The sequence below is a fragment of the Rosa rugosa genome, chromosome 3 (genome assembly GCF_958449725.1).
Source record: "Rosa rugosa chromosome 3, drRosRugo1.1, whole genome shotgun sequence".
Taxonomy (NCBI): domain Eukaryota; kingdom Viridiplantae; phylum Streptophyta; class Magnoliopsida; order Rosales; family Rosaceae; genus Rosa; species Rosa rugosa.
Window position 1 is genome coordinate 18,837,699 of NC_084822.1, and position 23,816 is coordinate 18,861,514.

Consider the following 23,816-nt stretch of genomic DNA (forward strand, 5'->3'; position numbering starts at 1 on the left):
ACTGATGAAGTATACATTACCACAGATGGTTTGATTTCTAAATGGACCACAGATGTCAGTGTGTATGAGTTCTAAAAGAGTTTGGCTTCTGTGTGCAGGCTTTTTCTTTATGTTTGTTATTTTTCCCTTTAAACATTCAACACAATTTTCTAAATCAGAAAAGTCAATTTCATTCAAGATATTGTTTTTCACCAGAATTTTCAATCTTTCTTTTGAAATGTGGCCGAGTCTTCTATGCCCTAAATATTCAGACTTGTCATTACTTTTAGTTCTTTTAACACTAGTTAAAGTGTTGCTCAATGTGTTATTATTTTCAACAAGTGAATTTTCTTGTTGACTTTGTGAACAATTTATTTGCAGATAATCATTAACACCAGAACCAATTTGAACTGAATCCTTAGAAATAATAATTCCACTATTATCAATAAGAAGTCTATAACCAGATTTGACTAAAAGAGAAACAAAAACCAAATTCCTTCTCATGGAAGGTACATAAAAAAAATTTATCCAAAACTAATAACTTTCCTAAACCAAGATCTAATTTTAAGGTTTCAGTAACTTTGACTGCCACTCTCATGTCATTACCTACACACAAGTTCACTTCATCACTTCTTAGGACTCTCTTCCTTATGAATCTCTACAAAGAATTTGTGATATGTAAGGGACTTCTTAATCAAGCCACCAAGTTTTTGGTTAACATTAACTAAGTTTATTTCTAAATGAAATACTGAATTAGAAAACTTACCCTTCTTAATCAACCAGTTCTTAAAACCAGTTGAGTCTTTCTTCATGTGCCCTACTTTCTTACAAAAGTAGCAGTTAAACCTGAATGGCTTATTGCCCTTAGCTGCTGCAGAGGTAGACCATTTGGTGATGGTTTTGGTAGGGTTCAGCTTATTCTGGTTCTAGTTTTTCTTCTTAGGGTTCTCCACAAGGTTCATAGAGGTGGTTAGCTCTCTCCCTTTCTTAATCATGTCTTCTTCATCAGCACAGATGGCTATTAACTCCTTAAGGTTCCATTTATTTTTCTGAGCATTGTAGCTAGTCTTGAGTTAGCTAAAGCTATTAGCAAAGAATGCAGTGCACCATGCACTACATAATCATTAGTGACCCCCATCTAGAGATCTCTGAGCTGAGCATTAATCTCTATGAGCATTGTAGAATACTCATCTGTTTACACCACACCATGATATGGGAGACCAATCCCCAACACCACTTCCACCATCATCAATAGTCACTTCTCTCTCTCTCTCTCTCTCTCTCTCTCTCTCTCTCTCTCTCTCTCTCTCTCTCTCTCTCTCTCTCTCTCTCTCTAATTACTTGATGTATTATATTATGTTGAAGTTTGTTTATCTAGTTATGAGTGAGTAGTGAACTTGTTGTGCTAGAGTTGAAAGCCCTAGCCAATCTTGCAAGACATTGGTGTGAATACTATGTTTGATGCAAGTTTCCTTTATCACATGCACATGGTAAATTAAAAGTTGAATGCATTTACTTACACCTAATCCATTTGAGTCAATGTGTTTGCCATGACATAAAATTTTTGCTAAGAGATTGATTACCTATAGGCAAAAGGGAGCATGAAAGCACATCATGTCTGCATGTGAGGGTAATAAGCTAAAATCACCTAGAACTAGGATTGGTTTGCCTGCTTGGTATCTAAAATGTAATCTTTATGCATCTAGGAACAATGAATTGTGACTTAACCGGTAATATGATTTATTATTAGGTAGTTAATTCTAAACTTACCCAGTTGGAATTGATAAAATCAAAGGAGTTTAGGTCTTAGTAATCTTACCCGAATGCTAAGAGGGCAATTGGGTACGTATTTGAGATTGCATCACTTGTAATTTGAACATCAGTGCATGCAAGGGAGGCCATGGTGGATAACCTAAGCTCTCTAACTTCCATTTATTTCATAACTACTTGTTTAACTTAGCTTAGTTTACATTACTTGTTCCAGTTGTTTCAATTTGAATCACATCAATTTCCAACATCAAAATCAATCCACCACACACCATCTTGCACATACTCACCATAAACTTTGGTTCACATGGTGATGTGTACACACAATCACACATTATTCTAGTATTTTCTAGGTTTTTCCCTAGCTAGGAAATGATTTGTCAATCCTCGTGGGTTTGACATCCTTACTTAATCCCATATTCTAGAACTTTTACCTCTTGCACTTGAGGGTGGTTTTAATGCTAACAGTTAGAATACTTAGGAATAGCGGAGACTCCTGTTATTATTCAGAACGTTCTCTCCACTGTAATATGAGGTTTGGACACTATATCCACCACATTGTCTCCTGCAGTTTTATTAATGAAGGCTTGAGGATAGCCATACCGGCCATTACTTTCAAAATTATTTGAGTCAGGTGTCAAATAAGATGCCTGCCTCTCATGCTCCAAAATCGAAAGTGAACGAATACAAGTTTCTAAAGGCCTGATCTTACAAAAAAAAAAAAAAAAAAGTTTGATAACACAACATTTAACGGGCTCGTTTCAACTTGTATTTTATCGATGGCCTCAAAATCGATTTTTGATTTCGAGAAACTTTCCAATACATCATTTGAGCTTCCAATAATTATAAGTTCTCCGATTGATCGATTAACTTCTGAAGCTTGAATCAAAGTTTTCAAGTCCCTCTACGATTTTTCACTTTCGCTTTTGCAAATTTTGGAGACGTCACAATTAGTACTCTCTTGTTCTCGGGGTTCACCCGTGATTTGCTAGCATGGGTAGTTATTTACCTATGGAAGTAAGGAATTCCTAGCTTACCTATAACTAAACTGCATTCTACTATATCATAGGAAAAGTACAATGCATCATTTCTAAGAAAAAAATATATTTGCATGGACCATTAATTTGTTAACCAGAAACAGGAAAAGCTCCTTAATTTCAAGGTAGTAATTCTCCTGGGTAGACTTGGAAATGGCTTTTGGCTACTCTGCATCCACACTCCGAATTTTAGTACATACTAGTTGTGGTTCTTTTATAATATATAATTGTAAGTCTGTCACTATCTATGATTGCTTTCAAAGCAATTGTGTGTACAGTAAATAAAAGCAATTAATTAACTGGATGTAGAACGTCTTACAAAATCACCCATTATGTAACTGGAATGTTTTGATCAGTTCAACTCACAAACCACTACTAGTTGTTATGTAATTCTAGTTGCTATATAATGGAAAGACAAGTACAACAACACATGGTAACTCTTCAATGAACTTAAGCTTCTTGCGGAAACATGCATTTATTCTTGTTCAATTTGAAGTAGAGGCAAAGGGATAAGGAGGCATGGTTAGATTGTCACCTTCTCTCTCCAACATTTGAACTACAATGTTCATGGATGGGCGATCTACCGGATGCCATTGAATGCACCATAGACCAATGATTGCAAGTTTTCGAGCAACTTTAACATCTCCTTCGTCCTCAATATGGATTCGTAGATCGCTCCCTTGTTCTAAAAGGTTATAAATCCATTCTGGGAAATAGATATGGCTGGTGGAGTCCTCCATAACTTTAAAATATTTCTTTCCCCCAACCATTTCAAGCAGCAAGACTCCAAAACTATATACATCTGACTTATAGGACACATTTCCGAAGTTCCTAGAGAAAACTTCTGGTGCAATGTAGCCCATGGTCCCCCTAGCTGTAGTCATGGATATTGCACTCTGATCCTTAGAGCACAACTTGGCTAGACCAAAATCAGAAACTTTTGGAGTGAAATCCTGGTCTAGCAAAATGTTATTAGGTTTGATATCAAAATGGAGGATTCTCTGGTCACACCCTTGGTGAAGATATTCAATTCCTTTAGCTATACCTAAAGCAATATTTTGCAACTTTTCCCAACCAAGAAATGAGTTCTTATCATCTGCAGATGACAAGAAATTCTGCAATGAACCATTTGGTAAGTACTCATAAATAAGAGCTCGTATGAATCCATCAGCACAAAAGCCAACCAAGCGAACCACATTGACATGGTGGATGAGACCCATTGTTCCCACTTCATTAATGAAATCTTCCCCCTTTTCATTTGAACTGTCGAGGATTTTCACAGCAACAAGTAATTCAGAGGAAAGCTTTCCTTTGTACACGGTGCCATAAGCTCCTTGGCCCAACTTGTCCTCAAATCGATTTGTTATTCGCCTAATATCATCATAGGCATATCTACTTGGTTTAAGAGCTCTATAATCATCCAAAAACTTTTCAATTCTCAATTGACTTTCTTCTTCTATTTTCTTAGAACTATACACATAGTACAATACAGTCGCCGCTCCTATGAAAACCGTAACGAGTGCACAAATGCCTGCACATATATATGACATTCTGCATTAAGATTGACATGCATTTTCTACAGAAAAAATTAATAAGAATAGACTCCAATTAATAGACCCAGTTCTGAAACATAAGTAATAAAGCTTCCAAAGACTTACCTAATATCTCTAAGATTTGTCTTCCACGATTAGGACCTGTAAAATCAATGAAATCCAGAGTAATTGATTAATTCCATATAAAATCCCTTACTAGCTTGTTGGTAATGTACGAGTATAAAAATCACTAAAGGGTTAGCTAGCTAGCTAGTGAGAGTGAAGATACACATGATTTAAGTACCTTTTGGCACATCTAAACATTGAGTTTCTTGAGTGGTCTGGTCATCTGCAACTTGATTCAGCAATCCGCATGTCTTGCCCATCTCTTCGCAACGTTTACACGATGGTCTGGACCATTTGAGCTTCAGAAGAGGCTGCATGATAAAAGATGGTACTGATCTGTAATCTTCCACCTTGGTACACGACACCAGCTCGGGCGTGGATTCAAGGTCTGAATCATCAAAAGCATACATCTTGTTGCTGTGATTGCCAAAGCAAGGGCTCAGTTTCGCCAGCTGATAAGGAAGCCGATCTCTTTCATCTGACGGTGGACAACTGAATATGGTATAGTCAGTTTTCCGTTGGGCGTCTGAGAATTCGAATGGAGAGGAACTGAGCTCGAAAATCTGTCTAGGAATACAAATATCTTTGAAATCATCGTAATAATCATAATGTTTATTATAAATATATATTTCAATTTCCTGAGCTGTGTAATCAATCCTTTTAACCAAGAACTTGTCTGCTGATGATGGGGTGATCTGGAGCACAGTCTGCTTGTCTTTGTTGCATGACAGATCAAAGCCTGGGTAACCGCAATGGAGTGGTTGCATTCCTTTTAGTCGAAATGGGAATCGGATTGCAGGGCCATGGTCTTTACATCGAGCCTGTGTGCAATTTTCGGGACCTACGGACCCGCCATGCACAACAATATCTACATCTAGAACGGTGACTATGAGCAACCAACTGCATAACACATTGAGAAGCATTTTCTGTATTTGTAATATTGAAAGAAATGAGCTGAAGTGGATATACACGGCAGCTTGGCTTCCTGTTATTTTTTATTGTATAATATATATTATATCTAAACCAGATTATGTGGATGGCGTAGCTTGACTTGTCTAGTCTGGCTTCACCAACTGTTTCGTTGAGCCTACGGCACCGCTAGGTTCTGAGATGAATAAAAGTCGTAATGTCATCCTCTCTCGGCTGTGTAGATGGAGACTAAGAACAAGTTCACCCGTAGTCGAGAAATGTCAAGGTCGAAAAGTCAAGAATTCGACCAATCAAGTTACTGTTTACTGTCATTGGACATGGGTTTCCACCCGTTTTTTTCTTGCCCGGTCAACCCTGTTCATTTTTTTCACTGTTCAGTAATGGTTTTCTGTGTAATTTCACTGTTCATCGGGCTGTTCATCGAATTCCAGCAGCGGTCAGCAATTGCGGCGCGTCTTCTGCTCTCATTGGTGCGTTGCCTCCATGCGTCTTCTGCTCTATGTCTCTCTCTCTGCTTTCGGTCGCTGACGTCAGCTCACATGCATGCTGGCAGCCAGGCATGCTGGGTCAAGAAATTAGTCAGTCTGTTGGCTTTTTTCTTGGCCTGGGTCATCAAAAGACAAACTATGGCTGGTCAAAACACAACCGGTGGAGGAGTGTTTTTGACAATGGCTGGTCAACACATCATCATTCCCAGCTTTTGCCCGGGCAAATGGATACCGCTGAACTTGCTCTAAATTATAGTTAACTTGGTTAGTCTACAATTTGACTAGTCTTTGTTTCTACGGTCTGCCCATCTTATATAATGGAAAGAGACTTCTATTCGATGTGATATCCTCACCAGCGCATCATGTGATTCTCATTATGCCACTTAATTAACCCCAACAATCTCTCTGAGGGATTGGCTTTTTATTGACCAAGGAAAGCTCATCGAACACGATAGTTTAACGGACTCCAGATAATAATAGCCATTCTACTTCTATTCACCCTTATCTCTCTGTTTTCATACGACCTCCTCCTTGCTCATCATGTCTAGAGGAAGTCTCCTTTTTGCTTCTTACACCATCCTCCTTCTTCTTCCTTTTACAGTTATTTCACAAACGTCGGATGCCGAAAATCCTATAGATATCTGTACCTCTTCTTGTGGAGATATTTGCATAAGCTATCCATTTCGACTGAAAGGAGACCCTCAAAGCTGTGGAAACAAATGGTTTGAGCTATCTTGTGAGGCAAATAGTACTACTGCATTTCTATACTTGGAATCAGAAAAGTATTACGTGAAGTCAATCCATTACAATAACTTCACAATCCGAGTTGTGGATTCTGGTGTTCAGAAGAAGAACAATTACTGCTCCACCCCACTTTACCCTGTAACCACCTCCAACTTTACTTCTTATGGACACAATTACAGTACCTCTTCTACGTACACTCATATGGAACCAGTGCCTATAATACTTGTGACCTGCGCAACTCCAATGACTTCCACTCTCTTTATTGAAACCGCTCCATGCCTCAACACCACCACCACCCATTCTTCCAAATATTCTTATTTTATGGTTGGCAAAGTATCTTCTTTTGATTTGGGGAGGTCCTGCAAAATAACACAAATGCTTTTAACAACCCCTTCAACCAACAGCAACATGGTGTCATGTGAAGGCATATGTGATGAATTAGTGAATGGTTTTGAACTCTCATGGTTTACTTATGGGTGTGGAAAATGCAAAACTGGTGAGCTGTGCGAATTAAGGCCTTACAACCTCAACTACAACAACAGATCCGAGCTCAACAGCATCGAATGCAATCGGCGGCCATGGCTCTTAGGGAAAAGTATGCTACTTCTGATCTTCTTTTAATTTCCTGAATTATTTTCCATGTGTGGCAAAGCAAAACTGCATACATACCTGAGGAATATGATAGAATTATTTGGACCAGACATAATCTATGTGGCAATGCTATTCTTTTGGTTACTCCTCTCTTGCAGTTGCATGTGCTAATCTGAATTTTTCCTCGTCTATTACTCTATTCACAGAACAATGGTGGCAGCCAATACAAATAACATTATTATCAGGTAATTAAGTGGATCTTTACTCTTTTCTCTTACTTTTTATGTTAGAAGTCGTCTTATCATACATATTTATGCTGTAGTAAATTAATTTTCTGTGTCATATTGGGTTTATGATTGATCAAACTAGCATACAATCTTCCATTGCAGGAATATATTTAGTTCGTAGGGAGAGGCCTGGATTGAGTGGATTCCTTCTTCTGCTCCTTCAAAATTGTGGCGTTTACCTTGGTAATTAAGAGATGGATTTCAAAGTTCTTTCTACGAATATTTATACAAATTAATAAACATTTATGATCAGATGGTTTATGCTTTATAGTATTGTAGGCCGGCTTGTTGCAATCAACGTCATTTTATTGACTCTTTTTTTGTGAACAACAGCAATGTACCTAGCAGCTAAACTTATCTTTGGCCTTCCTTGTATAACTGCATTACTAATATACAAATGGCGAAGAAGACACATGTCAATGTACGACCATATAGAAGACTTCCTGCTGAACAATAATAATCTCATGCCTGTGAGATACTCTTACTCAGAAATCAAGAAGATGGCAGAGGGTTTCAAGGACAAATTGGGTGAAGGAGGCTATGGGATCGTATACAAGGCAACGCTACGTAGTGGTAGGCTTGTAGCCATCAAGATGCTGGGTAAGTCCCAAGCTAATGGGCAAGACTTTATCAGTGAAGTTGCGACCATTGGAAGGATTCACCATGTTAATGTTGTGCAACTGATTGGATTTTGTGTTGACGGATCAAAGCGTGCTCTTGTGTATGATTTCATGCCTAATGGGTCTCTTGACAAGTACATTTTTGTTCAACAAGGAGTGAGCTCCTTAAGTTTCAAGAAAATCTTTGAAATTTCTCTTGGAGTTGCTCGTGGTATCGACTATCTGCATCGAGGGTGTGATATGCAAATTTTGCACTTTGACATCAAGCCTCATAACATTCTTCTCGACGAGAATTTCATTCCAAAGGTTTCTGATTTTGGGTTAGCAAGGTTATACCCATTGGATAATAGCATTGTGTCTCTGACCGCAGTACGAGGCACGATAGGATACATAGCTCCCGAGCTATTCTATAAGAACATTGGAGGTGTTTCCTACAAGGCTGATGTATATAGTTTTGGAATGCTATTGATGGAAATGGCTGCGAGAAGGAAGAACTTGAATGCAGGGATAGAGCATTCAAGCCAATTTAGTGAAAATTACTTTCCTTCATGGGTATCTAACCAATTGAATGAAGGAAAAGACATAGAGATAGAAGATGCCACTGACGATGAAATGAAAACCATAAAGAAGATGATTGTAGTAGCATTGTGGTGCATACAAATGAAGCCTAGTGAACGCCCTTCAATGACTAAAGTAGTCGAGATGCTTGAAGGAGAACTGGAAAGCCTCCAAATACCCCCAAAGCCTTTCTTATATCCACAAGAAATCCCAGCAGAGGATATTGTAGACACTTCAACTACAACAGGTGGATCAACAATGACAGAATCTACAGAGATCAACTGATTGATTGCATATAAAAATGCAAGTTAAGTGATATAATATTAGACATCATGTGGATATGCAAGGGAAAACTAATATTCCTATTCAATATGAGTAATTGAATATCATTAATTCATTCATTCTGTTTCTGTTCTAATTGGTAAAGCAAATTACCTTTGCTTTAGATAGCTAACAGCTGTATATGATCTTGATGATATGCACAATCAATCTTTGGAAGTATTGGAGATGAAAAAACAAAATTTTCTTATCTTAGCCAACAATGATATGCAATCAGAAACTTGTACCAGTTTGGGGTATTATTCATGCAAACTAGCTAGCTTGATATATCAAAAATTCAAAATTAAACTTCACACGAATGAACTTTCTTAAAACTCGCAACATAATGCGGACAAGAAGTCCACTACAAAACAGTAGTGAAGTCTACATCAGCTATTAAAAGACAGATTATTCGGTCCTGCATGTCATAATGTACACAATAGGCCAGAAAAGTTGCCCAAGGCAAAAAGATTGAATATGTACGATCAGAAGGTGTGTCCTATACTCCTATAGAAGATTGAATATATTGCAGCTGTGAGTAAATAGATAAGGGTTTTTTTACTTTAATAGTGTCTGAACTCTTCGACTACGAGGAGACATATTCTCCCGTAATAGATGTCATTGCACTCCACTACCTTTTCAGTTTGGTAGTTTCTGAATACCTGAACATGCATCTTACGAATGTGGTTATTATGTATCTTTATGGGCATCTAGACGAAAATATACATGAAGGTCCCTGATGGACTTCATTTACCCAAATCAAGTGGCTCTAGTCGATTCTAGGGCGTTGTGAGAAGCCTTGCGCCATGAGGCGAGTCTGTGATCTCTTTTTTTTCATCACGCTTTCTAACGAAGACCTACTAATGTCAAAAGGTTTTATGTTAGGAGATGTCGGCATCTCAGGCCTGAAATCCTTCCTCTTCGTTAGTGAATCTAATTCAACATGGATCGCATCTTTCCATTTATGTCAATTTTCTCTACGTTGGGATTCTTCAACGGAGCAAGGTTCGATGTCATTGGTCTCAATAATCCCACGTCCTCATGTACACTAGTGTAGTTTTTAGAGATCTTTATATTATCAGGAATTAGCTAGTTCTAACATTGAGGCGTCCCCCAACGATGTCTCTTGGACATAACCACAATCCAAAATATTCTCATGAGACGGATTTTGAGTATCAATGATCAATGGATCAGGTTGTGCCAAACTTGCTCTCTTCCAGTTCCTAGGGCTAGAATCCATCGAACCTATGGGTCTACGCTCACTAGCGGAACTCACGGCCTATGACGCCATTATGCCACCTTGTGGCGTCACCATGCCACCATCCATGCATGATGGCGGCGCAGTGCCCAGCTCCTTTGGGTGCCGGCGCCGTGCCCAGCTCCTTTGGGTGGCGCCATCTCCTCTTGAGGGACATCAATCGTTGAAGGCATGTTTGCAGCAAGTATATGTGATCTCGTCACTTTTAGGAGATTGAGATGAGACATAGTGGGGACAGCCCACGACAATTCATGTTGTTCCTGTTAAACGTTGACATTCTTATCACCTCCTAACGATGGGAAGACTGTCTCATCAAAGTGATAATCCTCAAATCTAGCAGTAAGAAGATCGTCTGTCAAGGAATCTATATAGCAGACTTATAGTTTGAGATTTATATCCAACACAAATATATATGCATTCGTTGCTAATGACCCATTTTGATGCGCTGTGGCGGCGCGATTGGCACATAAACTGCGCACTCAATTATGTGTAAGTAAGAGATAGCAGACTCGCACCCAGTCACTAACTGTACCACAAAGAAAGGTGAGTGGCGGTGGGTCGTAGACGAATTAGCATAGCTACATGCGATAAATTGCATAACCCCAAGCGGAAATATTATTGTGCATTACCAATGTTCGGACTACCATCGTAGTCGTTTAATGGTGGCTTTCCACAAGACCATTTGGGCATGTAGATGGGAATATGAAGCCCAATATCAATCCCCAACGATATGCAATAGTCATCGAAATCTTCGTTGTAAAACTCTCCAGCATTATCAAGTCGAATTGACTGAATGGGATGATCCGGGTACTGAGCCTGTAGCCATATGATCTAGGCCAGGAGTTTATCATAAGCAGTATTATGAGTGGACGATATCGCGACATGTGACCAGTGTGTCTAAGACTAGTTACCGTGTAAAGAAGATTCCCGATGCTTCGGCTGCATCCATCAGTAACTGCAGCCTGAGAATGAAAGCAAGAGTGACGAAACTGAGGTAATGGGGGGCATGGAAAATCAGAAGAAGAAGAGTCCCATCGAATCCAGTACCTCCAGAATGACCGCGGTCAGATTGGCGGTGACCTTGGTGTTGGCTATAGTGTTTTTGGTCGTCCGCTCATCCAGCCCGACCTTCAAGAAGAGGTCAAGGCTCTTCTCCGTCTCGGAGGGGCTGTTGTCCTTGACCGGCATCGGTGGAAGGAGCTCAATGCACAAAACAGCTAGCTATCTCTGTAGAACTTGAGCAGCCCAATTGTTAGTATAACCTTGGCGAATGGCAGGATTGTAATTTTGCAGAAAAGGAGGGCAAAACGGTCTTTTAAAGAGCCGGTCTTTTACAGAAGGGTTCTTGACCCATAGCACCAAAATTAGCTAAACTTATCTCAACTACCCCAGCAACAAATTTTTATTCCCACTTACCCTGTTTAAAATAAAATGACATTTTTGCCCTTGATTGAATTAATAAACTACATTTTATCCTCTCTCTCTCTCTCTCCCTCGTGTTCTCTCTCTCCCCGATTTCCACATCTGGTCTCTCTCTCTCACTCTCTCCACCTCCGGCGCGGCGTCGAATTCTGGCATCACGATCTTGGACGACATGGCGGCGATAGTCCACACCTGAAGCTCCGGTCGGAGTTACCGGAGTCAAACTCTGTCTCGATGCAGAGCCTCGCTGTGGAGCTTGCCGGCGGCGCGTCGGAGCTTTTGCAACTCGTCAACTATGTCGTCGGCGCTGGAAAGTCTGTCAACGGCGTGGGGGCCTTCAGGAAGGACTGCACCGATCTGGATCGCGCTACTGGCGCATTTGTTCGGAGAGATTAGGAACTTCAAAGGACTCGAATTTCCATCCTTGGATGATTCGACTTCTTCTTCGTGCTCCACAGAGTCGTGGGTTTCCGATCTGGTCATCGTCGTGGGTGGCTCCGCTGAAGCTGGTTTGGATCCCTCAGCTGCACTCAACTTCTGACCCGATTTCTGGGTTTGCTCCGATTTGGTGCCCAGAGTATTTTATGGGTGGCCAGATCTTTTTTTTTTTTTTTAGTAAACTGTGGGCAGAGGCCAAGAATGAAAGGGGAAAAAAAAAAGTTTTATACAATTTGGTCTTGTTCTATGCATGCACTGCTTTGAAAAGAATTCCATCATCTAATTTGGACTTGTTTTTTTTATACAATCTGTTCTTTTTTAGAATAAATTATACAATCTGTTTATTTTTTCTTCTTTTTTTGGTAAAATGAGAGCAGAAGACCCTCAAAGAAAAAGAAAAGGAAAAAAAAAAGTTTTATTGGGGGGCAATAGATGTCTATTGGAGGGCAATAGACGTTTTTAAATTGATATAATCTCTTCGTTTTTTTCTTTAATCAAAGTTTTATTGGTCTAATTTTAGGAAGATTAGTTCCCATTCCAGCTACCGAAAGTTCTATTGGAGGGCAATAGACGTCTATTGGGGGGCAATTCATGGCTGATAGTCATCTATTGGGGGGCAATACATGGCTGATAGTCGTCTATTGGGGGCAATAGAGGTCTATTGTCCCTCTATTGGGGGGCAATATATGGCTGATAGTCGTCTATTGGGGGGGCAATACATGGCTGATAGTCGTCTATTGGGGGCCAATAGACGTCTATTAGGGGGCAATAGACTATTGGGGCAATAGACGTCTATTGCCCCTCTATTAAGGGGCAATAGATGTCTATTGGGGGCAAAAAAACTTTCCGGTGAGATTTTCAGCAAATTCTAGTGGGCGGCAGCCGGTGACCGGATTCTGACGGCCGGTGACGGGCTCCGGCGAAGTCTCCTATGGTTTCTCTCTCTTCCATTGTCTCTCTCTCTAAGTAACAAAGGGGTGAAGGGTAAAATGGTATTAAAAAAAAAATTAAAAACAAAAAAAAATCTTAATGGGGTATTAGGGAAGACTCCCTTAGAGTGTATTGGGTAAGAGGGAATTAAAAAAACTTAATGGGGTAAGTAGGAAAAAAATCCCTAGAAATGGGGTAAATGGACAAAACCCCTTTACAGAATGGCAGGATTCATAATTCGTGGATTTTCATGAATTCTGTAGAATCCATAAATTGTTTGGACTTGAACAAATTCTAATTTATTCTATTAGCCACATTTTTTTCGGATTTTATTAAGTGTTGTCCTGATAACAATAATAGAATAAAGACCGAAATATGTCATGCAGAGTATCTTTAAGATGAGTTCCGTTGTTCAATTGAGGGTTATGGTAAACATGATTCTTTTGTTTGGAAATTTTGTCCTGCTACTGTTGTTTTTTTTATTTGTTGAAGAAACTCGTTAGGAGAACTGACAATAGCACCGATGGTCTGTCGTTATTGTCTAATATATTTTTCAAGAGAAAACGACAATAACGATATACATTATTAATTGTTCAACAATTTTGCATCTTCTTCGATGTAGAAAGTTGATTTTTGAATCACATTGCCATAAGAGCAGTGCACTTTTTTTTTTTTTTTTTATTTGAATAATGGGCTTTTGAACCCAGTCAAGCCGGGAGGCTCATCCCCACGCCCATGTTATTATTTATAATACTTCGTCACATCCCGGGGGGGGGGGGGGGGGGGGGAGACGTAATACCTGTACCCCGAGCATACATAGTTGCATTACATATATCCTCGTAAAGGACATCCTGTAAGAAATTAGGAGCCTCAACTATAGAGAGATCCACAACATGATCTAAACTAGCAAAGTGGGCCAATCTATTTGCCACACTATTTGTTTCACAAAAAACATGTTGAATTCTATCATAATCAAAAGCTTGCATATAATCTTTACAATCATCAAGAATCTGACTAACCTTTGAGTTATCCTCCACGTGTTGGTTCATGGCAGCAACTAAGATAGCATAATCACTCTCAATTTCGATCTCCTTCCATCCCTGATCATGGCTTACTTTATAAGTTGAATGCATGTTGGGTAATTTTAATCTTTGTGTGTTAGATCTCAACATTTTCTAACAATATATGAGCAGGGTATGGTACAACTAAATTGTTCCATTTACTCCCTGTTATGCAAATAAAATATACTGTATGAGTTGAGGAAACATATACTGGAAATACTTAATGCAATTCCTAGGGCATAAGGACTAGACACTTAAGTACAATAAAGTGACAAATTTTTGTAGTTTATTTCATAAACGTTATCGAGAAGAGAAAATTAGATATAAACCCAAAAATTTAACGTTCTATTAGAAAAAAACCCATACATAAATCTTTCATCTTGACCTAGCTTTACTAGGGTTTACTCGACGGCGACGGCCTTCGACAAAATTTCCAATCTGACTGGCAACGGTAATTTTCTACTACGATGGAGGGCATATCATCCCTTCTTTTGTCCAGCTGGTTCGTGGGCGGCAGTGGTGGGGGTGCTCTCCGGCGTGCCCATCTTACTTTTCTATACGATTTTCTTCGCGGTCCAAGGATCGTGATGGAGGCTAGATGTTGGCTGACTCCAACATCGTCTCGTTTGGGAGATAGTCTGGTGGCTGATGGGATTGATTGTGGAACCGATGGAGGTTGTCGGGGTTGGTTTGTCGGCAAGACCCGATTTCGGGCGTTTGAGGCTACTTTGGAGCGAAGATCGATGGCGAATTGTGTTGAGGCTCCATCGACTGTGCTTGCAGATTTTTGACACTGGGCATGGGATGTACTTGAAAGGGATGTCGGCGGAGGTTTTGGGGTGGAAGACCGGAGATCTACGGTGACGGAGGTCGACGGTGGCGTACGACCGGAGTGGGCTGCCTTGTCTCCTTACTAGGTCTAGGATCCTTGCTTTGGGCTTTCCGGGCTAGGGTTGACAGGATGGGCTTTGTCCCATCCCATGGCTGGAAGTGGGTAGGCTGGGTCTTAAGTCTTTTCAAGGCCTGGTCTGTCTTTGGAATGGAGGTGGAGGGTTATTTCTCACTTTCTATTCCCTCTATGAGTAGGGTCTCTATGACCCATACCATTGTTTCATTTCTGTTTGGGTCGCAAAAACCAGTGTCTTAGTTGAAATCTTTTTATGTAAGATTCGAGGTTTCTTGGTTTTTGTTAGAATAATGGTGCGTGAATTTACTAAAAGGTGGGTGTACTCGGGATTTCTGGGATTTTATTATTCTAGAATAGGGTTTCTGAGGTTCTAAGGAACAATTCTTTCTGTCGACCTCATAGGGGTGTTTCGTTTTTATACTGCTTATTGAATATTAATGAAAGGGCTGACCTATTTCCATCAAAAAAAAAAAAAAAAACCCATACATAATTTTATTTTAATTTATACCCAATTCACACTAGTAAACCTTCCATATAGTGTATGTCTATAATCAATATTTTTCTTTATTTTCATATATGTCTAATTTGCCCTTTTACATTCTCTCAAATAATACGTCTAAATTACCTATTAAATATGTATATGTAGGTAGTGCTTAAATAATAGAAACTTTCAAGCTTAATAGAGATCGACATGCAATGATATATACCACAATCATAGGTATAATATTTTGTTTATACAATCATAGGTATAATATAATAGAAAACCTAACAAAGAGGCTAGCAATGGTATACTATGGTATACTATGGTCCATCTTAACAGAGAGGGTTACTCGACGAAACCAGTATTGTGGCTATTTACTTGAAAAAAATATGTGCTTATTTGGAAATCCAGAAATATAAACGTTGTTGAACAAAATATCTAGGATTATATCTAAAATCATTTTTTTTTTTTTTTTTTTTTTTTTGACTTTGTCAAGGGGAACCCAAAGGCTTCCTAGGCCCAAGATAAACCCCTTCGGCGCATGTGAAATGCTCCAACTGTGCATTGCAGCACAGTGCCTCGCCACTTTGACAGCTTCGGGGTTCGAACCTAGGTTGGGGAGCACACCCAACTAGGCAAGAACCACTAAGCCACTTGCAGTGGTTAGGATTATATCTAAAATCATTGTGAAGGGACAAATTATAACATTGTCCCGGACGGTATACGTGGTGGTCTGGGTTAATGTTATTGGTCCATATGACTTGTAGTTATTTCTGATTGATCTCTTAATTTAACTTTTTTATTTCACGCATGCATGATCCCTAACAGATTCAAGTGATATTATTAGCTTGAACCACCACATGGTAGTGCCACATGATCTTGTGAAGGGTCACGTGTCTCATTAAGAATAAGTCCTCTTGTGATGGACCATGACCATATTCTTTTCCAGATCGAACGAATAGCTACTAGTCTAAATTATATAGGAGTTATTACGAAGTGATTTAAACTTTGAATCCTCCCTTTGATAAAAACGAAAAATAGCAACAATCGTTACCTTTACACCAACGTCTAAGTTCAAATCCCTCTCCAATATTAATATCACTAATTATCACAAAAATAGCAAATTCCAGGAAAAAAATTCTCTTAATTGCAGATAACTACTTATCTTCAATTACTTCCTTACATATACTAATCATTGATCTATCTGATATTGTGAACACATTAAAGAATGATGACAACACTGATCTCTGGCAGCCAGACTAGACGCATTTGCTAAATTCCATGATTCGAGAACCATCGACAAAATCCATGGAAGTGGCTTCCTCAGTAGTCCCTTACTTCTTTCATTAACATGTGTGTAGAAATGAACTAAATATTAAGTAGCTTTCAACTTCCCCACTTTATACGAGCCCAGATCTTCTGAATGGAGCATACCATTGGGAGAAAGAAGCCGTCGGAGAGCAAGGAAAAATCGAGCCTGTATGGAACATGTATTCAGTAAAATGCACGAATAAAATCAAATGTTGCATCACTTGCATGTATTGAGTACTCATTCTATTGGGCAGAGAGACTCGATAGGTATGAACAAGAGCTCTTATGCTTGGTCACTGATAAGGGTAAACTGCATTTGGTGGCCCTTAACATATTGTATGCCTATTGTCTTAAAGACTGGAGTATTAGGTAGAGAGATGTAATTGGTGTTTATTGCTTTAATATTAGGCGCTTAGCCCAACGAAATAATGGGAGTCTAGTATCAGCAACATAAAAACTGATGAGGATTTTTGTCTTACCCATTGAAAGCCAACAAGCGCAAACCAGCAGCCTGGCAAACCAAATCCTCTGCTGTTCACAAGCTGGTGACCACAAGAATAAGAGGAATTATTAAAATGACTAAAGAAAATGGCACCAGAAAATTTGACAGAACAAAAAAGAAATAGATCTATACCAACAGTAGAAGAGCACCCAAGGAAAAACAACTGCTCATTGACAAGCTGATGAAGGTAAGATCACGTCCAGCCTGAAACAGAAAACAAAACAGTTTGATTCTAAAACACAGGGTTATAAATAGAGTGAGCAACAATCCTTCGCTACTTGCTACTTCTTGCATTTAATAATTACTTATTGAGCAACATAATGTCATTTCATTTGCACCTGAATACAATCATGTCGATTGAGAGAAGTTTACAAAGAGTTACCTATAACTGAGTCTCAGGAAGTCTTGGGCAGAGTGAGGGGATAGTTATTTTAGTTGTATGAGAATTATGTTTGTAAACTTAGAACATTGTCTACTTAAATTTTCTGTGTACACTTGGCCAAAAGGCCCAAAACATGTAAATAATTAGAGTATAGAGGTTAGCATTAAGAGTTTCTGTCGGAGGATAATAAATGGAGGCTTGAAATTACGTATTTTGGCAATGAGCTCTATATTAATACAGAAAATATCAGATGTCTTTGAACTTGTTAAAACTAGAGATGAATTAAAAGAATACGACTCATATCAAGTATTACTTATCTTGCTCCATAGCACATGTATGTGATTCTAAAGAAGAAAGAGAAGAATAAAAGAACACACAGGTCTGATTAGAGTTATTAAGCGTACCAGCAATGTGCCCTCAAGGCTGTGAGTACAGGGCGTAATAGATAACGACAGGAAGAACAGAAACAATACTTTGTGCATCTGCTTGGCACAGGTAAAAAACAAATATATGAGAAACATTCAGATATCCCAAGTTCACTGTTGTTAACTACAAATATATGAGAAACATTCTGACATACATAAGAGTTACTGCATAATGCAATATTCATTTCTGTCCAACCTAATTAGTTATCATGTTAACCAGACAAATTATCACGTACTTACTCATGGAAACTTCTATACTACACAAGTCTATAGTCCTGTCAGGTTAAAATTAATCATAGGAAAAGAAATGAAGTTTATACTCCCGAAATAAAAACCAACCTCTTGTATGACTTTCAGGTCAAATGTAAAGATATTGGGGAACAACCAAGGAACAGACATCCCAATAACCCCTATTGCCAATCCAAGAATAGCTCCAATAATTACGAGTGACTTTAGCAGCATTCGGGCCTGTTCAGTATTCATTAAAAAAAAATTAGAACACTTTTTGCAGAAAAAACACCATGGGAAGTACATTTTCAACTAGAAAGCTTTTACATTAAGTTCATTTGAAGAAAAGAATCTGCATTATCCGCATATTATCGACACATGAAAATCTTGGTAGAAAAAGATCAAACAAATACACAAGAATAATGGTTGAAGCATCAATGGAACTTGAACATAACGAACCTTCTCCAAACTTCGGTTAACTCCGTATAATAACTCGGGCATAAACGATTGTGCAGTTTGAGAAAGAGGCTCACCCCATACCACACACATCCCGTACATTTGGATCATGACCTATATTTAATTGCAGATTGTCAAGATAATTGTCGTTTGTTCCTTGCAAATGAACACTATAGCTACCTACGAGGGCAAATAAAGCTAACCTGATGAGCAGCAACTATATTTGTACCCATAGCAGTAGCAAAGTATGTCATCAGTGAGTAGAAGGCCACCTAAAACATCAAAAGGTGTCAGATTCTTATATGTGTTCACATGCTAGCAGATTCAGCTATAAATTATAAAATAGATGCTGCAAACCTTTGAGAACATTGTTACAAACACTGGACCTGCAATCCCAAATATTTGCAGACATTCACGAGGTGATGGAACAGAGATGGAAAATGCACTAAATCCTTTCTTGTTCAGAGCTTCAATCATCATACAAGCAGCAACAATCTGAAACAAATGACGATCAATGACTCAGTGGCAGGATAGTGTGTATGTGTAAAATATCGGGTCTAATACGAAAATTTTGGCAATACAAGAGGACGAATAAATGAGATTAGATATGGTAACTGTTGAAATTCTAATCATAGATACCTGCGATGCCATTGTTGCCCATGCTGCACCAGTAATACCATAGTGTAACAAGTTGCATAGGACTACATGACCAAGGCCATTCACAACACTGGCAACCACCAGAGCTTTTAAAGGTCCCAATGAATCTTTCATGCCAAGACTGAAATCAGAAGACAAAGCACCTTTCACTTTACAGATAATAAAGGTTTATTCACGAAGCAATAAGAGCTTCAAATATTTTTTCAAATGGAGAAAAGACAATGTAAAATGTGTATAGAAAGTAGGCTTCATGCATTTTCAAAGTTGGAGGTGTACGGGGGACATCAATTAGTCGAACAACTATATAAGATTCAATCAAATACAAGAGTAAGCCTAAATTTCTAACAAAACTTGTGACTTGCAACCTACAATACCAGAAATGTGGAGTACGATGAAATATACTTCCGGAAATAAATCTGATGAACTATATAGCTTTGCAAGGCTAGTAATACTGTAACATAATGCAAACATTATCCAATACAATAAAGGGATCTCCCTCCATGCCTCCTTAACTTTTGGCACGACTAGATGCTGCTTAACAAGATTGATATGGGAGTTCTTGCAAGTACATAAACTGAACAATGGAGTAAATTTGGAATAGCTACATAAAGATTATGCCAACTGATAAGTTGATCCATGATGCAGAAGAGAAGAAAGGTCACCACACCTTGCGCTTTGAGCAACCAATCCAAAAAGAATCGCAGGCCACGCTAACCCCCGAATCTACTTACAGCAAAGAAATGTTCAGTTGACAAGATAAAAATTTGTTATACAAAATACCAAAGCTAAGAAGTACTAAAAAATAAGGGGTAAATGATTCAACCACAAGGAAAAAAGAACCTGAACATATTTGCTTGCTGCAGGTATAATATGCACATTCTTGGGCCCAGCAAAAGCTGTAAAATCAAGACCAGAAAATTCATCACATTTAATGGCCTATGTAATGTTTGCTGCATTCAATGCTACTCCAAAGTGGTAAAACTAAATGTGATTTGACATTCCAAATTGATTTAGTATGTCTATGCATCTGAGTATCTGACCATAGGAAAAGCCAGTCTTCACTACCTGTTAGCGCCCATGAACCAAGGAATTGTGTAAACAAGAGCATCAGAACTCCACAAGTCAATCCAATGAAGAGCAAGATAGATATCTGATGCTGCAGTTCCTTTTTATCCTGCATGAAAAGTATGTTGTCAATAGAATAAGAATGACTGAACAATCCAGTAGTGTTACAAAAGTGCAGAGTAGGGCGCAAACATTTTCTCTGAACATGTAAACAAAGTGTAAAAATAATCAGTACCTCGCTATGTAATTGCAAGCATGCAGTATATTTTGATCTTAGCTAGCTAGGATAGGTTAAAGGCTAGTGTAGTAAAATCTTTTTAGGGAAGGAGTACTTCAGTCTCTCGAAGCACCTATCATCTTGTCTGATAACTTTCCACAAGTTGCTATTGAGAAGCAACTTCCATCTGCATATACTGCTTTTGCGATATTTCAATAGGGGGTTATGTTATTTGAACTTCATTGAACTTTCAACTATGCCAAAAGGTTAACCTCCAGTTTCTCCTAAACTAGCAGCATTCCAAAAGCCATACAATCTGTAATTGACCCCTAAAGTTGATTTTAGAGCCTGTTCTCTTATTTTCGACACCCCTTTGTTTCTTTTATCGGGTTGAATTAGAAGTAAACATGTTTCACATGTATGAATTTGATGTTACATAAAGCCAATAAAGTGTGTCGAAGCTCAAACAATATAACAGCATCAGCACATCCAGCAAGAACATAAATGGGCGTATATGTAATGCATCAATGATGAGCTCAGGAAACTAACCCTTTTGGCAAGCGCAGTGGCAACCATATTAGAAGTCGCAATCGAAAGGAACATGAACAAAAGATTCATGTTATCACAGAAGACTGTTCCCGGACCTGCCCATCCAAAACCCAAAAATCATACCAAAATCATTACTCAATTCAGCAATTCAAACTCAATTCCTGTAAATATAACAGTAAGTACTTACCCAAAGCAGCAAGCTCAGTAGAGCTAGCCTGGCCAATAACAGCGGTGGAGATGAGACTCATCAACGGCCCACAAATCCACAACCCGGTGGCCGGACCCGAAAACATGACAATGTCCTTCACCTGCTTCCACAGGCTTTGCTCCACCAACTCCTCCTTCTTCGAACCCACGACCTCCACCACCACTTGCTCCTCTTCCTCTTCAAATGCGTCAGCATTACCGCCAGCAATGCACGCCGTGATCAGCCGTCCATTGCCACGCTCGCTTTTCGCCACCAAAGCACCAAAACTTCGCGGCTTAACGGCGTAACGAACAGAGCTGCGGTGAGAGGTGTGAAATGGGTTGTACAAGATTGAAGGGTGAGACAAGCGCTTATGGGTTTGGAGGTGAGTAGTGTGGGAATGGAGCGCCATGGTTTTCAGATTCATTTTTTTTTTTTTTGGTGTGCGCTCTGGAATGGAATTACGGGTACGAATGGATCAACGATGGAAGAGGATTGAAGAAGAAGAAGAAGAGGAGAGGTGGAGAGTGTTGAGGACCAGCGGCAATTCCATAACAACTTTTCAAACAATAATGCAGCGCTCTAATATGGTTGTGTCGTTTTGAGTTGTGGGGCGGTGTCGTTTTGAGGAATTTGGTGGGGATTAAGCAAGTTGCCGCCACCAGAATCTCGGGTGATCCCACCTGCAAATCTGCGAGGTTTATTATTATTATATATATATATATATATATATGTATGTAGCTAAGTGAGCTAACGAGTTAGCGTAACCGTCTTTCTCTGCTCCAATTATTTCTGTCTCTGTCATTTCGTTCCAACAAGTAGGCTAAAACTTTTATAAACTATGAAATATTTTTTCTTTTTTGGTAAATAAATATGATTTTTTTGACCACAGGGCACATACAACTCAGACTCGCCTTGTGGCTTGTGCGTGCGGATGGTTCGTGTTATCTATTTTTCGCAATTACTTCCTCCAAGTAATTATTCACATGGCTCAGTCTTGTGATGGTTCAAGTTAGTAATATCATTTGAATTTAGTGGGATCATTGCAAAAGTTTAAAAAAAAAAAAATGAAATTACGGGAACCAATCAGCAACAAATACATATCATATGGACCAATAATATATAACCTGAATCGCTACGTGTACCATAACCTGGGACCATAAAATAATTTTTCTACTTCCTCCTCAGTTTTATTATACTAATTTTGAAAATAAACAATAAATAAAATTAGAGATAAAAATTGGGAAAAAAAAAATATTAAAGATATGGGCGAGTTGGTGGAAGGCTCTCATATTATTTTATTATTTTTATTATATTATTTTACGGTTTTTCTCTTAATATATTTAAGTTTATTATTTGGCTAATATAGTTTAGGATGGGCAAATCTTAAGTTTTTGAATGGTTTTTTTTTTTTTTTGACAGAAAACAAACGTACAATATAACAAGGAGAAAAGTATAGAGAAGTTTAACCAACATCAAACCCAAAAGGAACAACATCCTGGGGAGAAATGTGGGAAGCATCAAACAACAACAAATTAGTAAAGGAGGAAGGGGGATTGGTAACCCAATCAGTAGGACACATCCTCCTAGAAGCCAATGCCGCAATGAAATCTGCCGCCTTATTGGCTTGACGGCTGGACCAAATCCAGCTAACGTTGGAAAGAGATGAAGTTAAAGAACGAATTCTCCAGACCATCGGTGCTATCGTCCAATCCATAGAAGAAGTATGATCATTCTTAAGAGCACAAATAACTTCAGAAGAGTCTGATTCCAATATGCTAAACCCTATAATACAATAGAACTTCGATAAATTAATAATCTCGATTAAATAATATTTTTGGTCCATCTCAACTTAGGAATAATGTGCTAAATTAATAATTTACTAAATTCCCCATGTAATATATAAATTAATAATTCTTTGATACATATGATTCGACTATGAGGTCTTCATAAATGCAATAGTTGTTTTTTTCTTCTTCTTGAAATTGTTGTCACTTTGGATATTATCTTTGACTTTTCTTAACATGGTAAGAAGTTCTGATGTGGTTTTCTCATGCTACAACAAAAAATTATTCAATGTCATCACTGTTTTGAGAGCTTCCTTTCGCGAAACGAGCTCCATAGTAGAACTATCATCTTCCAATATGATGTGAACAACGTTTCCCATGATGCTCTCAATGATTTGATCGTCAGTCAACATAACACATTTTTTTTTTTGAGGGGAATGGAATCAGGTTCCAATATATTAACGACGTCACTGCGTCAAGCTAGAAGGATTCAAAAATCCTTCAGAATACATCTCAGAGTACAATTCAGACTGCAAAAAGCAGAATATCATAAAAAACAAAAAACTAACCAAAACT

The 23,816-nt window shown here is 38.6% G+C and overlaps 3 protein-coding genes across 3 annotated transcripts; 1 reads left to right on the forward strand and 2 right to left on the reverse strand.

The window, feature by feature from the left end:
• Window positions 1-3,049: 3,049 nt before the first annotated feature.
• LOC133736035 (rust resistance kinase Lr10-like) lies at window positions 3,050-5,436 on the reverse strand. Its single transcript, XM_062163473.1, has 3 exons — window positions 4,620-5,436; window positions 4,442-4,477; window positions 3,050-4,314 (listed from the first exon to the last, which is right to left on the reverse strand). The coding sequence occupies exons 1-3, from the start codon at window positions 5,362-5,364 to the stop codon at window positions 3,269-3,271; spliced, it is 1,827 nt and encodes a 608-aa protein (XP_062019457.1). The 5' UTR covers window positions 5,365-5,436; the 3' UTR covers window positions 3,050-3,268.
• Window positions 5,437-5,956: 520 nt separating this feature from the next.
• Window positions 5,957-9,152, forward strand: LOC133736034 (rust resistance kinase Lr10-like). The gene is made up of 4 exons (XM_062163471.1): window positions 5,957-7,198; window positions 7,401-7,439; window positions 7,584-7,664; window positions 7,815-9,152. The coding sequence occupies exons 1-4, from the start codon at window positions 6,400-6,402 to the stop codon at window positions 8,942-8,944; spliced, it is 2,049 nt and encodes a 682-aa protein (XP_062019455.1). The 5' UTR covers window positions 5,957-6,399; the 3' UTR covers window positions 8,945-9,152.
• A 7,391-nt stretch (window positions 9,153-16,543) lies between these two features.
• LOC133740603 (protein DETOXIFICATION 46, chloroplastic-like) lies at window positions 16,544-22,113 on the reverse strand. Its single transcript, XM_062168550.1, has 14 exons — window positions 21,454-22,113; window positions 21,267-21,361; window positions 20,501-20,609; window positions 20,276-20,331; window positions 20,103-20,158; window positions 19,418-19,556; window positions 19,136-19,273; window positions 18,982-19,050; window positions 18,782-18,892; window positions 18,434-18,562; window positions 18,074-18,151; window positions 17,420-17,491; window positions 17,265-17,327; window positions 16,544-16,951 (listed from the first exon to the last, which is right to left on the reverse strand). The coding sequence occupies exons 1-14, from the start codon at window positions 21,878-21,880 to the stop codon at window positions 16,850-16,852; spliced, it is 1,644 nt and encodes a 547-aa protein (XP_062024534.1). The 5' UTR covers window positions 21,881-22,113; the 3' UTR covers window positions 16,544-16,849.
• Window positions 22,114-23,816: the final 1,703 nt, after the last annotated feature.

Bases quoted from the DNA above. Each gene is read 5' to 3' on its own strand.
- LOC133740603 (XM_062168550.1), bottom strand. From the start codon at position 21,880: ATGAATCTGAAAACCATGGCGCTCCATTCCCACACTACTCACCTCCAA. The intron at 20,159-20,275 runs GTTCTTTTTTCC...TGCTGTAAGTAG, and splicing joins CAGCAAGCAAATATGTTCAG to ATTCGGGGGTTAGCGTGGCC. The intron at 19,557-20,102 runs GTGTGGTGACCT...TTCTGATTTCAG, and splicing joins TTGGTTGCTCAAAGCGCAAG to TCTTGGCATGAAAGATTCAT.
- LOC133736035 (XM_062163473.1), bottom strand. From the start codon at position 5,364: ATGCTTCTCAATGTGTTATGCAGTTGGTTGCTCATAGTCACCGTTCTA. The intron at 4,478-4,619 runs GTACTTAAATCA...TTGATTTTACAG, and splicing joins ATGTTTAGATGTGCCAAAAG to GTCCTAATCGTGGAAGACAA. The intron at 4,315-4,441 runs GTAAGTCTTTGG...ATATATGTGCAG, and splicing joins ACAAATCTTAGAGATATTAG to GCATTTGTGCACTCGTTACG.
- LOC133736034 (XM_062163471.1), top strand. From the start codon at position 6,400: ATGTCTAGAGGAAGTCTCCTTTTTGCTTCTTACACCATCCTCCTTCTT. The intron at 7,199-7,400 runs GTATGCTACTTC...CTCTATTCACAG, and splicing joins GCCATGGCTCTTAGGGAAAA to AACAATGGTGGCAGCCAATA. The intron at 7,665-7,814 runs GTAATTAAGAGA...TGTGAACAACAG, and splicing joins AAATTGTGGCGTTTACCTTG to CAATGTACCTAGCAGCTAAA.